The sequence below is a fragment of the Acinonyx jubatus genome, chromosome B3, assembly GCF_027475565.1.
Source record: "Acinonyx jubatus isolate Ajub_Pintada_27869175 chromosome B3, VMU_Ajub_asm_v1.0, whole genome shotgun sequence".
NCBI lineage: Eukaryota > Metazoa > Chordata > Mammalia > Carnivora > Felidae > Acinonyx > Acinonyx jubatus.
The window spans coordinates 82,421,571-82,438,189 of NC_069386.1; the positions used below are offsets into that span (position 1 = coordinate 82,421,571).

General features: G+C 42.9%; 1 protein-coding gene and 1 long non-coding RNA gene across 3 annotated transcripts in view; one reads left to right on the forward strand and one right to left on the reverse strand.

The window, feature by feature from the left end:
* Window positions 1–16,619, forward strand: part of LOC128316021 (uncharacterized) — a 47,028-nt gene that overhangs the window by 28,687 nt on the left and 1,722 nt on the right. The window lies entirely within an intron of this gene.
* The window catches only part of SNX6 (sorting nexin 6), a 61,821-nt gene continuing 45,716 nt past the window's right edge, over window positions 515–16,619 (reverse strand). The window contains exons 11-14 of the mRNA XM_053224355.1: window positions 13,983–14,069; window positions 9,712–9,871; window positions 9,539–9,624; window positions 515–2,186 (exon numbers count right to left, since the gene is read on the reverse strand). Coding sequence (XP_053080330.1) covers window positions 2,133–2,186; window positions 9,539–9,624; window positions 9,712–9,871; window positions 13,983–14,069 — 387 coding nt within the window. The 3' untranslated portion in view covers window positions 515–2,132. The remainder of the gene's footprint in view (window positions 2,187–9,538; window positions 9,625–9,711; window positions 9,872–13,982; window positions 14,070–16,619) is intronic.

Sequence of the window (16,619 nt, forward strand, 5' to 3'; positions counted from 1 at the left end):
AGGGGAGTAACCTACATTCTTCACCTTCTTTGTGTGTGTTTTGTGAAAGGTCCTTGGATAGTGCGGGGCAACTCATTTATGTGTGTTTTTGTTAAGCACCCTGCCCCACACTAGTATGTAACTTTGCTGCTTCCACTCTACCCCACCCCAACAGACACCGTAAACATGTTAAACCAGGGACCAAGGGATGTACCTACCACTCTCCTACCCTTGCCCGGAATAAGGCCCCCTTGGTACAAACAAGCAGATTAGCGGATGGATAGGTGCGACACTGTATTACTGCCTTTTGCCCCGTACTTTGCTGTTTCTTAGCATTTACACAGCACCTTCACGTTTTCAAAGCACTGTACGAATGTTTATTAATCCTCACACACCCCTGTGAGGTAGGTAGGTCAGTATGTCCTTTGTAGTAGAGAGAAACTGAGGCAGACATGAGGTCAAACGAACCAACACCTGCCTAGGCCACAAGGGCAGCGGGCGAAGGGACTGCACCCGAGTCCCGAAGCCAGGGCTCCTCTGTCCCGTTCATCCACTGCTGAGCATCGCCGTGGGCGTCTTCTCACCAGTGAAGGGGACAGACAGGAGGGCCAAACACACAGATTTCTCAGGCAAACGGGGGGGGGGGGGGGGGGTAGTACAAACGACATCAGGGAATAACCAGGGAACAACGCCATGTGAACGAAGAGAAACGTTGAACCAGCACACCAGTAAGGCAAGAGAACATGCTGGATGAGCAAGGCTGGGATCATGGTGACTACTCAGAAGACCTAGACCAGGGGTGGGGAAAATGTAAACGAGGAACCCACCTACAAGGTGACCAACCCAAATACCTGTGGTTTCCAACTGGAAGAAAAGTTAGACAGTTGAAAAAAACCAAACCACACAATCGAATTTTAAATTAGAAATGACGTGGCGATACTTCACATAAAAAGGGCCAATCATATTTGTATTGTAACTAGTATCCTTTTTGGAGCCTTCCATTCCAAATATTCCAATTCCCGCTCCCCCCCCCCTCCCCCCCCCTCACGAGGGCTGTTCCTTACAGCACTCCTTCTCTCTCCATACCAATCCGTACACTAGTAGAACTATTCAAGTGGCTCGATGGCGTCGTCGCAGGCGTTAACTGGCCCGGCTAGGGGATGGAATTCAGGAAACCATCACAGACGGACCATTCTGTCTGCCTCCTGTATTTTAGAAACAGCTGTTTCGAACCTGCCCCTGCCAAATTCCATCTTCTAGGAAAGGCGTGAGAGCACACAGAGAAGCAGTTCATTCTTTCGTAAGGGGATTGGTGAACCTGGTTCAACATGCCATTTTCAGAGAAAAAAGAGAGAAGACCTGCACTGTAAAGCATAACGAGGGAGTAGATTGATTATAGCTACTCCAAATTTTAGAGTGATACAATGACCACAGAGTTAAAAAACTATCACTGTTACCACGGTTTTATTTGACAATAGTCGGTTTAGTCTACAAGTTTAAGGCAAACATACTAATGCAGTCGCTTTTCATCAGAAATCATACTTATAAAGATTACATAAAGTCTGTCCCAAAACTTCTAAGAAATGTTCATTAATTAAAAATAAGTCTGATTAAGATGCTTTTTACCAGGATACATGGATGAACTAAGGTGGCATACAATGTTTTTTAAAAAAACAAAACAAAACAAAAACATAACAAAAACACCAAAAGAAAACAAAAGGTAATGGCAACCTTTATCCTTGTCTGAACAATGCATCTTTGAGAGGGTTAAACATCAGAAATTACTTAAAGGGAAATAAGATTGGCAGCCATAAGGAACGCTATTCAGAAAATAAAGACAGTTACAGAGGCTACTTAAAAAAGGACATGAACGCTGGCGCTTCGGAAGAGGAGGAGCGCAACGGTGATGGACAACCGTTCCCAGGCAGCACACGGGGAGCTGCAGGAGGGCAGCGTTCCACCACACACGACGGACGGACCCGCAAAACCCCGTGGACGGCACCGCTCCATCGCCTTCTCAGAAAAAAGGAGAGTAGACGCACTTGGTCAGCTGTTTCTTTTGTTTCCAGTGAGCAGAAATGCCTAATCTCATTAAGAAAACAAAAATAAAATCTGAAGGAAGGCAGCCTTTTTAACCAAAGGCGGAGTGTGGCTTATGTGTCTCCATTTAACACTGCCAAGCAGTTCTGCAGCAACTGTAGGTTACCCTAATAAGGAAGGGAAAATAAATCATGAAGTGCAGACAGCCTGGAAGAGTTGCAGCGAAAATATAACAGCGCTGGGAATCCCGTAACTAACGCCACCTTTATTAAGACAACTCAGAACTCCGGAAAACAGCTACTCCACTATCCACACACGTACGGGTTTAAAGACATAAGACGTATCCTTGTTTCACGTCAAGTTTTCCACACACCAGATTTCTTCAGGACATTTCCGTCTAGGTCAGTATCATGGTGTTGAATCACTCGGCATGATTCTAATGAGGGACGAAACATGCCCTGTGTGTCCAACGTCAAACTACCGGACGTTTTGCAAGGACCGGTTTCTCACTCCCTTTCCTCTAGCCGTTTTTAAAATCTGCGTATTAGGGCAGAGGCATATTAATTTATAACGTACGCTTTTCAGGACTAAAAAGTAGTGGAGCGATACCAGTTTTTATACACATAGCCGTCAGTTCCCGTACAACGGCATTCTGTAACATTCAGACAGACCTACGTACCCATTTGTAAAACATGGGCGCTGGCATCCAATTCAGACACGTGTCCGGACAAATGTAAGCATATATGGATTACACCGATTGATTACACGGGGTAAAGGAAAACCTCTTCCTTCCAGTGAGTAGAAAGCCAACTAAAACGATGTGGATTAGAAAAGTGACCGTCTGGCAGCCACCACACTAATCGACGGAGGCAAAAGTCAGCACGGTGGCTTTGAGCATAAGGCTGAAATGCAATTACCGTAGCCATTCGGTACGTGCGGCGATGGAAAAATTTAAATTTCTGTTAATAGTAGTTAAATAAAAACTCAGTTTTCTCAGTTGCACCACCCACATTTCAAGTGTAGGCGTTTGACGGCCACGTGTGGCTACTTAGTGGCTAGCCTACCAGACAGTGCTGATGACAGAATACTTCCATCATCACACAAAATTGCTGTGGGACAGTGCTGGGTAAGCGATGGGGTATTTACACAGTCCCGAGTATCTCCCGCAGAATACTTCTTCATTTCAAAGTGTAAACTAGTAACTTGGCCACTGAGAAACCTGCAGACATCATCACTTGAACCAAATGATCAAAGTCCAGACATTGCCCGCGAGGCAACTCATCAACAGCATGTACCTCCTGAAAGGATGCAACGACGAGAAGGTCCAAGCACACACTTCTGGGCGTATTCCCGCCACAGGTGGGGAATCTATAACTTCAATAACTAGAACGAACCCAAAGCGAGGGACATTTTACAGACATGTGCTTTTCAGTGTCCAATGTTATGACATACAAATGACTCAGGAACTTTCCGGGTTCAGGAAGTCTAAAAACGACACGTGCGGGGGTGGGCGGGACGGGGAGGGCACCTGGCTGGCCCAGTTGGTAGAGCGCAGCGACTCTCGACTCTCTCGATCTGGGGGTCGTGAATTCAAGCCCTACAGCGGGGTGTAGAGCTCATCCCGAGAAAAACGAAAAAGTCACGCCTGGGTGGCTCTGTCGGTTAAGTGTCCGACTCTCGCTTTCCGTCTCAGTGTCCACAATCTCACGGTCTCCGGTTTCGTGAGTTGGAGCCCTCCCCCACCCACCCTGCGCCCCGGGCTCTGCATGACAGCGCAGGAGCCTGTCCTTGGGATTCTCCCTCTCTCTCCCTCTCTCTCTCTCTCTCTCTCTCTCTCTCGCTCTCGCTCTCGCTCTCTCGCTCGCTCTGCCTCTCCCCTTCTCCCACGTGTGCGCTCGCTGCTCTCGCTCGCCACGCCCCTCTCAAAATAAATACATAAACTTAAAAAATAAATAAAAAGACCTGGTGCGCCCGAATGTCATGTATTATCTTGAGTATCCTCTTGCCACTAAAGACATTATTCATTGTTTAGACAACTGGTGGCATAAAAGTCTGTGGATTAGATAATAGTACTGTATCCATAGTAATTTCCTGATCTTTGTAATTGCTCCAAGTATTCAAGAGAATTATTTGGTGTTAGGAAATCGACACTGAAGTGTTTAAGAGCCAAGAGACTTCCTAGCTGCAACCTAAATGGTTTAAGACAAAAACAGGTACGTATAAGGGTAGGGGTGTGGGGTGTGTGTGTTACTGTGTAAAGAGGAAAAGTAAAGAGGGAGGGAGGAAGAGGGGGAGGGGAGGACAGAGCGAACATGACAATATGCACATCTGAGGACTCTAGTGACAACTATCCAGGGATTCTTTGTACTTTTCTTGCAACTTTACTGAGCGCCTGAAACTGGGGGAACATAAAACATTTAAGAATTTCAAGTGCCCCAGTAACTGTCCATGTTATGCCAGTAGAACGATGGATTCTGAGCCCGTCTGTATTTCTGACATGATCTTCTTAAAGGTATATCCCTCCAGTGGGACGAAGTCCAAGGATTACACATCCTGCACTTGACACACTGCCAACGCCCTCCAGAAGGGTGTGCCCTGGTCCACGCTTACCCCACCAGGCACGAGGACTCCACGCCCTCATAGGCAGCAGTAGCATCACCTTTTTTTTTTTTTTTTTTTCCCACTGCCTTCATCATACATTCTATGCTTCATTAATAAAGTATCTGAGACTATATTCAAGGACACAAAAGTGACCAAATGACCTAATTTTCTGTTATAACCAGGTTCCAATACATGGCAAGACATATCCCGGTTATAATGAGTGAAATCCAAAGTAGTTTTAAACCATCTGGATGTAAATTTAACCAATGTCTAATCTCTTTGGAATAACTTATATGGATTCTGGGACCAAAATGGGACTTTGTTCAGATTTGCAAAATCATCAAGAAACCTCAGACGAGAGGGCAGGGTTTCTCAACCTCGGCGGTTTTTTGTTTTTTTTTTTTTAAAGCTTTATTTATTATTTTTTTAAATGTTTATTTTATTTTGTTTTATTTTTGAGAGAGAGACAGAGAGAGAGAGAGGAGAGAGAGAGAGAGAGAGAGAGAGAGAGGGAGGAGAGAATCCCAAGCACGCTCCACGGTTATCAGTGCAGAGCTGGACACGGGGCTCGAACTCACAAACCCGTGAGATCATGACATGAGCGGAAACCAAGAGTCAGACGCTTCGCTGACTGAGCCACCCACGCGCCCCAAGTTTTGTTTATTAAGGTAATCTCTCTACACCCAACGTGGGGCTTGAACTGGCGACTCCGAGATCGAGAGTCACACGCTCTTCCGACCGAGCCAGCCAGGCACCACCCACCCTACCTACCCCCCATTTAAAAGAAGATTTTATTTTATCATTATTTTTTAAAATGTATTATCATTTTCTTAGGTAGGTCAAGAGGCGGATGCTTGACTGACTGAGCCACCCAGGCGCCCCTGAACGATTTTATTTTTAAAGTCATCTCTACACCCGACGTGGGGCTCGGACCTACAACCCTGAGAACACGAGTTGCACGCTCCACCGACTGAGCCCTCCAGTCTCAGTGTCCCTCAGTCTCGGCACACTTGACGTATTTGGGGCTGTCGAATCCTTTCTAATGGGGGGCTCTCCTGTGCCCTGTCAAAAGTTTAGCAGCATTCCTGCCCTCTGCGCCCTACATACCGGTCGTAAACCCACCCATCCTCCGTTGTGACTACCAGACATGTCTCCAGAAATTGCTAAAATGTCTCCCGGGAGGCAAAACTGCCTCTAGCTGAGAGAGCCACTGGAGCAGAAGACCCATCAGAGAACACATTTCAGAAAGGACCTGAAAAGCACAGAAATCTGGAAACCAGAGGCTGACAACCATCTATATAGTAAGGGTCAGCAAACTTTCTGTAAAGGGCTTTAAACACGTAGTAAACGTTTTAGACTTTGAGAGACATGTGGTCTCTGTTTTGCTGTAGTAGTATGAAAGCAACCACAGACAGGGCCCAAAAGAAAGAGCTTGGCTGTATTCCAGTAAAACTTCACTTACAGATGAAATCTAAATTTCATGTAATTATCACGTGTCACGAAATACTATTCTTTCGCCTTTTTTCAAAGAACCACTGAGGGGCCCCTGGGTGGCTCAGTCGGTCAAGCGTCGTCCAACTCTCGATTTCAGCTCAGGTCATGATCTCACGGTTGGTCGTGAGATCAGCCCGCCTGGGATTCTGCACTGGGCGTGGAGCCTGCTTAACATACTCTCTCTCCGGGGACACCTGGGTGGCTCTTTCGGGTAGGTGTCTGACTCTTGGGTTTCGGCTCAGGTCATGGTCTGGCGGTTAGGGAGTTCAAGCCCTGCATCGGGCTTCACGCTGACAGTGAGGAGCCTGCCTGGTGTTCTCTCTCTCTCTCTCTCTCTCTCCTCTCTCTCTCTTTCTCTCTCTCTCTCTCTACCTCTCTCTCTGCCCCTTCCCTGCTCGTGCTCTATCTCTCTCTCCCTCTCAAAACCAACGCCATTCTTGGCTCACAGGCTACACAAAAACAGACAGGCTGTAATTTGCTAATCCTTCCTTAAACCTATTAACAAAAGCCTGAATAGATTTTATAACCTCCTTACAAAGAACACACATAGTGAACATTAGAAACCAACACGGGTGCAGTAACAATAAATCGTGCCAACCTTCTCGAAATATTTTCTTTTGAGAGGGTGATTAGAGCAGGAAATCCGTAATATATAGCTTCATTGTAATGAGGAATTGGATACTTCTTGTATCCATCACAGATAAAATGGAAACGGTTGATGATAGTATAAATAGGTGAATTCCTAGCTACCCAAATAGCCATCACCAAAGAATACTCATTAATAACTTAATATCAGTTAGTACAGAAAGAAAGGAAGGGAACTAAAAATTCAGCCTTTTTGGGTACCGTGCACTTATCCGGTTAGATGAACCAACGTTGACTCCTTTGGTCCCGATCAATCTTTTAAAGTAAAACTTAGATGACGACATAAAAGGGAAGTTCATACAAACTACAAATGTCCATCACGTGGGAGTAATCACCACTCTCCTAGTCGACTACTATATGATCAAATCGAAGTTTCCAAAACATCTCACGCTGGGCTAAAACTAGCAAGCTACAATTTGACAGACATAACTGTGGCCTGCAACTTCATTTTAAAAATTAAATGCTCCGTACATGCAAAGTTCTAGAGACCTGTTGCACGACAATGTGAATATACTTAACAAGGCTGAACCGCACACTTTAAAAGTGGGTAAGACGGTACATTTATGTGTTTTTTACCACAAAAATGAAAACTATTCCTACAAAGAATTAAACACACAACTATAGGTTGGAGGCTCGAAAACAGACCAAGAAGGAGGAGGAGAACGAGGAGAAGATGTGTGATTATAAGCCAAATCAAGCTGGTGTAAGATGGCGCTAAACAAAACAAAACAAAACAAAACACAAAAGAACCAAAAAACAAAAAAACAAACCCTTATACGAAAAGCAAAAAGAAAAAGAAAAAAAAGAAAAAACACAAAAAACCCTTATGCCTCTAAAACTGCCATAAGAAGAAACGTGTACAATAATAAGTCCACGTATGGAAAGGTGTTTCCATTTCTGGGTGCAATATTGAAAAAAAATTTTAATGTTTATGTACTTATTTATTTTTTTTGAGAAGAGAGAGAGAGAGAGAGAGAGGAGAGAGAGAGAGAGACATAGAGACGGAGAGAGACAGAGCATGAGCAGGGGAGGGGCAGAGAGAGAAAAGAGGGAGACACAGAATCCGAACCAATTCCAGGCTCTGAGCTGTCAGCACAGAGCCCGACGTCGGGCTCGAACTCACCAACTGTGAGATCGTGAGCTCGTGAGCTCGTGACCTGAGCCAAAGACAGAGGCTTACCCAATTGAGCCACCAAGGGGCCCCTCATGCAATATTTGAAAACAGCAATGACCTAGTGTAATAATATAAAAAGCTTATTGAAATGTATGGGATAAAATATATTTAGCTCAAAGATGTCTAGCTTGTAGGAGAGAATATATTCAAATATTTGAGGGTAATATATCCAAATGTTTCTGTGGGAGAAATTAAATTCATTTTTCTTTCAAAGCCAACCCATTTATTTTGAGAGTTTGAGAGAGAGAGAGAGAGAGAGAGAGAGAGAGAGAGAGAGGAGAGAGAGCCAGCGAGCGCACGAGCGGGGAGGGGCAGGGAGAGAGAGAGAACCCCAAGCAGACTCCATGCAGAGTTGGACGCAGGGCTCCTCCAGCTGACAAACTGTGAGACCATGACCTGACCGAAACCAAGAGTCGGACCCTCAAACGACAGAGCCACCCAGGCATCCGTCAAATTTATCTTTCTTATTTCACGTGACAAAACTCTGACCAATTTGTCAAAGTGACACAGAAGCAGCTTTCTGTGCGTTATGGAGTGTCCCGGACGTCTTAGTAGAGTTTCAAGCTTTTTAATGGCTTTCAAAATGTAAATACTATAAATATATGAAAACAAAACAAAACAAAACACTAACAAGTTTATTTAAATTTCTTCAATACTTCTAATTTGGGGAATTTTGAATATATTTTTACTTTCAGTCCTTCTGATTGAAGCCAGCAAATATTAAACTTTTAAAGAAGTTTTTATTAAAGATAGATTTATCTTTTTTAAGCAGTCACAAATGATACTGGTTTCCATATTAGGTACTAGGGTCTTGCAGAGCTGACCGCTTAGAGAAATTGTACGTATTATTCTTGCTTGAATTAGATGATCTTTAAGTTCGCTCGCAATTCTAAGATTCTCTAGTTCTAACCTTATTAGAAGGCTTGGGCCAAGCTTTATCTGAACTACAAGAAAGGGCTGAATCTGGAGGAAACAAACACTATAAAAAACGCTGGGCGAAGGATATTTATTTACTAACATTAAATTATTCTGAAGTACTAAGATGATCTTCAAAAATTAGCATTCCAATTATAATTCATTCTAATCCAGGAATGGCTCTTCCAATATCCCTCCAGAAAGAAACTGTCATTAAAGGATTATTATCAATTCCATAACTGACTCCTTCCTTCCTCCCTGCCTTCCTCTCTTTCTTTCTTTTTTTTTTTTTTTTAAAGTAATCTCTACACCCAACACCCAACGTGGGGCTCAAACTCACATCCAGGAGATCAAGGGTCACATGCTCCACCGAATGAGCCGGCCAGGCACCCCGTAATTCATTCATTCATTCATTCATTCATTCATTTCTTTCTTTTCTTTCTCTCTCTCTCTCTCTCTCTCTCTCTCTCTCTCCCTCCCTCCCTCCCTCCTTCCCTTTTCTTTTTAATGTTTATTTTTTACTTTTGGGGGGGAAGGGCACAGAGCGGGGACAGAGGATCTGAAGGGGGGGCCGCACAGCCTAACGTGGGACTTGAAACTCGCCAATCGTGAGGACCCAGGTGCCCCAAGACTGACTCATTTCTAAATTATAAGTCACGTAAACTATTAAACCTTGACTATGACACTAACCTTTGCATGCTTCAGTTCTAACTCTGCCAGTTCCACTAAATTTTTTCTGAATGCGGCAACCCTTCTCGTCTTAAAATCTATAAGTTCTGTGAACAAAAGAAATTAGGATTAACTATTTAATTCACATAATAGTTGAAGGTATACCGTATAATTAAAGGTTAATATAACAGTACCTTGTTTTGCAGATTCAGATATTTTTTCAAATTTCTGACAACATAATTGTTGGGATGTCTCAGCCTGAAGAACATCTTTATTTTTCGCTCTTGCTTTATCCAGTGCTTTGTTAGCATTTTCATAATCCACTAGTGACCTAGATCTTCGATACAGGAGATCCTATACAACAGAATGCTTCACAGTAAGGCACGCTGCGTGTTTCGAACAGTTACCGGCAACCACCACCACCCCACTGCCCCCATCATCATCAGAGCTAACGCTTACGCCATGAAGATCACATGCCAGTCACCCTCCAAATGGTCTTTATAACAGCTTTATGGAGATGTAATTCACACACAGACACCTCGTTCCAAGTGCACAACTCACGGGTTTTTAGTGTGCTGGCAGAGTTGTATAACCATCGCCACCATCAATTTTGGAGCATTTTTGTCGATCAAAAAGAAACCCCACCTCCATCAGCAGTCACTCTTCATTTCCTCCTTGCCACCCCCCAACCCTAGACAACCGCTGATCTGCTTTCTGTCTCTATAGATTTGCCTATTCTGGGCGTGCCATGAACAAAAAAATGGAATCACGTAATATGTGGCCTTTTCTGTCTGGCTTTCTTCACACAGCATAAAGTGTCGAGTTCATTCATGTTACAACTGAATCAGTACTTCATTCCTCTTGACTGCTAAATAATGTTTCGCCGTAAGGACAGACTCACCACATGGATGTGTCCGTTCACCAGTGGAGAGACATTTGTTTGTTTCCACACTCTGCCTATTATGAATAATGCTGTTATGAACATTTGTGTATAAGTCTGTGTGTGAACATGTCTTCCTTTCTCTTTCTATCTCATTACTTAGGGGTGGAATTGCTGGGTCACTCGGTAATTCTATGTTCAGCCTTTTGAGAAACTGCCAGACTGTTTTCCAAAGTGGCTGCGCCATTTTACATTTCTGCAGACGCTGTATGAGTGTCCCAATTTCTCCACATCCTTGGCAACGCTTATCTTTTTGATTAAAGCCACCTGGTGGTGTGAAGTGGTATCACGCTGTGGTTTTATTTTGTTTTGTAAAGATTTTATGTATTTATTTAAAAATATATTTTTAGGGGTCCTGGGTGGGTCAGTTGGTTAAGCTTCCGACTTGGGCTCAGGGCATGATCTCATGGTTCCTGAGTTCGAGCCCTGCGTCGGCTCTGTGCTGACAGCTCAGAGCCTGGAGCCTGCTTCAGATTCTGTGTCTCGCTCTCTCTGCTCCTCCCCCACTCGTGCTCTGTCTGTCTCTCGCTCTCAAAAATAAATACACATTTCAAAAAAAGGGGAGGGAGCCTGGGTGGCTCAGTTGGTTGAGTGGCCGAATTTAGCTCAGGTCATGATCTCGCGGTCTGTGCTGGCAGCTCAGAGCCTGGAGCCTGCTTTGGATTCTGTGTCTCTCTCTCTCTCTCTGCTCCTCCCCTACTTGTGCTCTCTCTCTCTCTCTCTGTCTCTCAAAAATAAATAAATGTTTAAAAATTAAAAAAAAGGGGCGCTGGGTGGCTCAGTCGGTTAAGCGGCCGGCTTCGCCTCAGGTCATGATCTTGTAGTCCGTGAGTTTGAGCCCCGCGTCGGACTCTGTGCTGACAGCTCAGAGCCTGGAGCCTGTTTCAGATTCTGTGTCTCCCTCTTTCTGACCCTCCCCCGTTCATGCTCTGTCTCTCTCTGTCTCAAAAATAAATAAACGTTAAAAAAAAATTAAAAAAAAATTTAACCTTATTTATTTTTAGAGAGACAGAGAGTGAGAGGGGGTGGGGGAGAGAGCGAGGGGGAAGAGAGAATCCCAAGGAGGCTCCGCAGGATCATGCGGGGCTTGAACTCATGAATGGTGAGATCATGACTTGAGCTAAAGCCAAGAGTGGACTTTTACCCAACTGAGCCACCCAGATACCTCTAAAGATTGTATTGTATTTTATTTTATTGAAAAATTTTAAAAAATCTTAATAATCTTAATTTATTTGTGAGTGAGAGAGAGAGTGAGTTTGTGTGGGGGAGGAAAAGAAAGTGGGAGACACAGAATCTGAAACAGGCTTGAGGTGTGAGCTCAGAGCTGCACTTGGGGCTTGAACTCACAAACCTTGAGTTCCTGACCTGAGCTGAAGTCAGACGCTTAACCGACTGAGCCACCCAGGCACCCCATAAAGATTTGTTTTTTTAAGTAATCTCTACACCCAATGTGGGCCTTGAACTCATGACCCTGAAATCAAGAGTTGCATGTTCTATAGACAATGTCAGCCAGGTGCCCCAAGGCCTATTTAGAATTTGATAAGGAAGGAAAAGCTGGTGTTCAAATCACCACTGATCATATGGGAATTTTCTGTATAATGTATACTGATGCACAATTCAACACTAAATTTGGAATATCTGAGCCGCTAAGTTTTCAGTGTTTTTTCAGATGTTTCTGTTAAACATGTTTTGGATAGTAAGAGTTTTAGTCTTGCACATACATAGACTTCCAAAAGGAAATTTGGGTTCCCTGGGTGGCTCAGTTGGGTAAAAGTCACGCTGTGGTTTTATTTTACAAAGATTTAATTAATTAATTATTGAAAACAATTTTTAAAAAAGGTTTATTCACTTTTGAGAGAGACAGAGACAGAGCAGAAGCAGGGGAGGGCAGAGAGAAAGGGAGACAGAATCTGAAGTAGGCTCCATGCTCTGAGCCGTCAGCTCAGAGCCCGATGCGGGGCTCGAATCCACAAACCATGAGACCATAACCTGAGCCAAAGTTGGACACCTAACCGAATAAGCCACCCAGGTGCTCCTTACTTATTTATTAATTTTTTTTTTTAAGTTTATTTGTTTTGGGAGAGAGAACAAGAGTGGGTGGGGCAGATACAGAGGAGGAGAGAGAAAATCCCAAGTAGGCTCCACACTATCATCGTGGAGACTGATGTGGGGCTTGAGCTCATGAACCGTGGGTTCATGACCTGAGCCAAATACAAGAGTCAGACACTTATTCAACTGAGCCACCCAGGCACCACTAATGATTTTATGTTTTAAGTAATCTCTACACCCAATGTGGGGCTTGAACTCGAGACCCTGAGATCAAGAGTCACATGTGCTATAAACTAAGCCAGCCAGGTGCCCCAAGGCCTATTTATAATTTGATAAGGAATGAAAATGTGGTGTTCAAATCACCACTGACCACATGGGGATTTTCTGTACAATACATACCGATTCATAAATTAACACAAAATTTGGAATATCTGAGCCACTAAGTTTTCAGTGCTTTTTTCAGTTGTTTCTGTTAAACATTTTTTGGACAGTAAGAGTTTTAGTCTTGCACATACATAGACTTCCAAAGGAAATTTGGGTTCCCTGGGTGGCTCAGTTGGTTGAGTGATGGACTCTTGATTTTGGCTGAGGTCATGATCTTGCGGTTGGTGGGTTTGAGCCCCAGGTCGGTCTCTGCACTGACAGTGCAGAGCCTGCTGGGATTCTCAGTCTTCCTCTCTCTCTGCCCCTACTCCCCCTCTTCACTCTCAAAAAAAAAGGAAATTTGAGTCGCCTTAAAATAAAACACATTCTGATTTTAGAGCTCATTTACCCCCAAAAGATATATATAGACCAAATTAGGACTCCTTTAGCTACGGGGTTTACTTTTTGTTTTGTAGGCATTTTACCTGAATGACTATATCAGATTCATTAAAAAAAAAAAAATTCTAATCTATACTGTATCAGAAGCTTATAGAGGAAACATTATTTTTAGTTATTTTTAAATTTTATTATTATTTTTAATAATTTTTTAAAAAATGTTTACTTTTTGAGAGGCAGAGTGAGAGAGCACATGTGTGTACAAGCTGGGGAAGGACAGAGAGAAAGGGAGACACAGAATCCGAGGCAGGTTCCAGGCTCCAAGCTGTCAGCGCAGAGCCTAATGTGGGGCTCGAACTCATGAACCACAAGATCATGACCTGAGCCAAAGCCGGATGCATAACTGACTGAGCCACCCAAGTGCCCCAAGTTTTTATTCTTTTAAATAAGCACTAGGCCCAACACGGGGCATGAAGTCATGACCCCAACATTTAGAGTTGCATGCTCTACCAACTGAGCCAGTCAGGCACCCCAATAGAGGAAACATTTATGTGGGGTTCCCTGACCTACAATTTATAAAAGGAGAAAAAAATTCACACTTGAGAATATAATTTAAAATCAACAGATTAATAATTTTTAATAACCTTAAATCTAACTTCTAAAGAGATGGCTTTTAATAAAACAGTCCTTTTTAAAAAACAGTGAACAGTAAGTTACCTTAGCAGCTTGAGATTCCCTTAAGTAATATTTTAAAAGGTCAGAAAGTTTGAGGTCCTCATCAGCAGACACTCGTGCTTCTATTTTCTGAAAAAGGGGAAAAAAACAGGCATTTAATTAGCACATAGTCTACACCCCACATTTTCTTTCTCAATTACTGTAAGAAAATTAAAGTTATAAATATCTATAGTATCCACTCCTATTTAACCTAAGTTTCCCACCCTCTCCTTTCTACTAGCCTATTACTTTTCTTCATGATTATGACAAGAAATAAACAGAAAAAAGAAGGAGATCAAATGAAATTAGTGAGTTTTTGGAAGCACTCGATATCTGATTCAAGTTCCCAGCTAGACTGTGTTTCAGTACCATCTTTCAGCACTTACATTTTCTCTTGTTACTTCCTTTCAATGATATGTACACATGATTTTAAAGTGTTAAAGGCTGACGATGGTAGACTATGTAACAAACCAATCTTCCTACTGAGAACAACCAGAAAATACAGTCAAAACATTACCAAAATGTGCCTGAAGACACCACAGAGTAATAAACAGATGTGGTTAGTTTGAGTTGGGATAAAACGGGAAACAGCCATGTCAGACTAAAAAGATGCAACTCTTCAGTCTGGAGAGACAGAGGATAAAGATGTATTATGTCAACCAAATATAATATAGGGACCTTGTTGGAATCTAAGTCAGATGAACTCCACTGTAAAAAGCCATTTGAGGCAACTGGGAACATGTATATAGCAAGAATTTGGTGACATCAAGGGAAATCATTAACTGTATTGACTATATTAAAATTCTTATCTTTTTAAAAAAATGTTTATTTATTTATTTTGAGAATGAGAGAGAGGGAGGGAACCTCAAGCAGACTCTGCACTCAGCGCAGAGCCCAACAAAGGACTCGATCCCACGAACCATGAGATCATGACCTGTGCTGAAATCAGGAGTTGGAGGTTTTACTGACTGAGCCACCCAGGTGCCCCTAATTCTTATCTTTTAAAAAAAAGACAGATGTGCACAAAGGGCAGAAACAGAATGAAATGGACATTTTGGGGAAAAAGCACTTTAAGCAATGTAGAAAATGTTAACATTCAGGAAATCTGGGTGACCCATGTATAGGAATTCCTTGTACTATTCTCACAATGTTTCTGTGGGTCTGAAATTCCTGTTGAAATAAAGTTAAAATTTAAAAACCCTACACATCCAGGGCACCTGGGTGCTTAGTCAGTTAAGCATCCAACTTTGGCTCAGGTCATGATCTCAGTTTGTGAGTTCAAGCCCCACGTCCGGCTCTGTGCTGACAGCTCAGTATGGAGCCTACTTTGAATTCTGTGTCTCCCTCTCTCTCTGCTCCTCCCCCGCTCATCCTCTGTCTCTCTCTCTCCTTCAAAAATAAATAAAAACATTAAAAAAATTAAAAATAAAAACCCTACACATCCAACAGAATAACTAAAAAAAGACAACAGCAAGTACTGCAAGCTGTGTAGCAACCCCAATGCTCACATTTATTCTGATGGGAATGTAAATTGGTACAATCACTTTGGGAAACGGTTTGGCACGATCTATGAAAGCTTTTCACATGGATACCGTAAGACCCCTAATTCCCCTCCTGGTTATATATACTGAACAAGTATCTACTTGCTTTCAGCTGAAACTATCTAAGAATGGTCTTAGAAGTACTATTTGTAAAGAGCCACAAACTAGAAACGATCCAAATGCCTACCAACAGTAGGACAAATGAATAAATTTAGGTATATTCTTGCCAAGGAAAGGTATATAGCAATGAATGAAGGAATGAAGGAACTATACCTACATGCAACAACATGGATGAATCGGGGCTCCTGGGTGGTTCAGTCGGCTAAGTGTTTGATTCTTCATTTTGGCTCAGATCATGATCTCATGGTTTGTGAGACTGAGCCCCCAGCCGGGCACTGTGCTGGTAGCATGGAGCCTGCTTGGGATTCTTTCTCTCTTCCTCGCTCTCTGCCCCTCCCCCCACTTGTGCACTCGTTCGCGCGTACTCTCTCTCTCTCTCTCTCTCAGTAAATAAACTTAAAACCAAACCAAAAAACAAAAACAAAAACAAAAACAAAAAACACAGGGGCGCCTTCGTGGCTCAGTCAGTTAAGCATCTGACTCTGGATTTTGGCTCAGGTTTCTCATGGTTCATGAGTTTGAGCTCTGCATGGGGCTCCAAGCTGTAGTGTGGAGACTACTTGGGATTCTCTCTCTCCCTCTCTCTGTTCCTCCCTAGTTCTCTCTCTCTTTCAAAGTAAATAAACTGAAAAGAAAAGAAAAGAAAAAAAGTACTTCTCTCTCTTCTGAAAAAGGAAAAAAAAAACCCAAACACAGATGAATCTTATGTATGTAATGCTGAGTAAATGGAACCAGACATAAAAGAATACATACTGCATGAAGCATTTACATAAAATATGAAAATAAGATTAATCTCTGCTGTTAGAAGCTAAGATAGTGGTTTTCCTTGCAGGAGGTGGTGACTCAGAAAGCAGCTGAAGGGGGGCAGGGCATGCTTTTTTTGTTTTTTAAGTTTACTTATTTTGAGAGAGAGAGAGTCAGCGAGTGCGCATGTACAGAAGGGGGGAGGGGTAAAGTAGAGGGGGTAGAGAGAATCCCA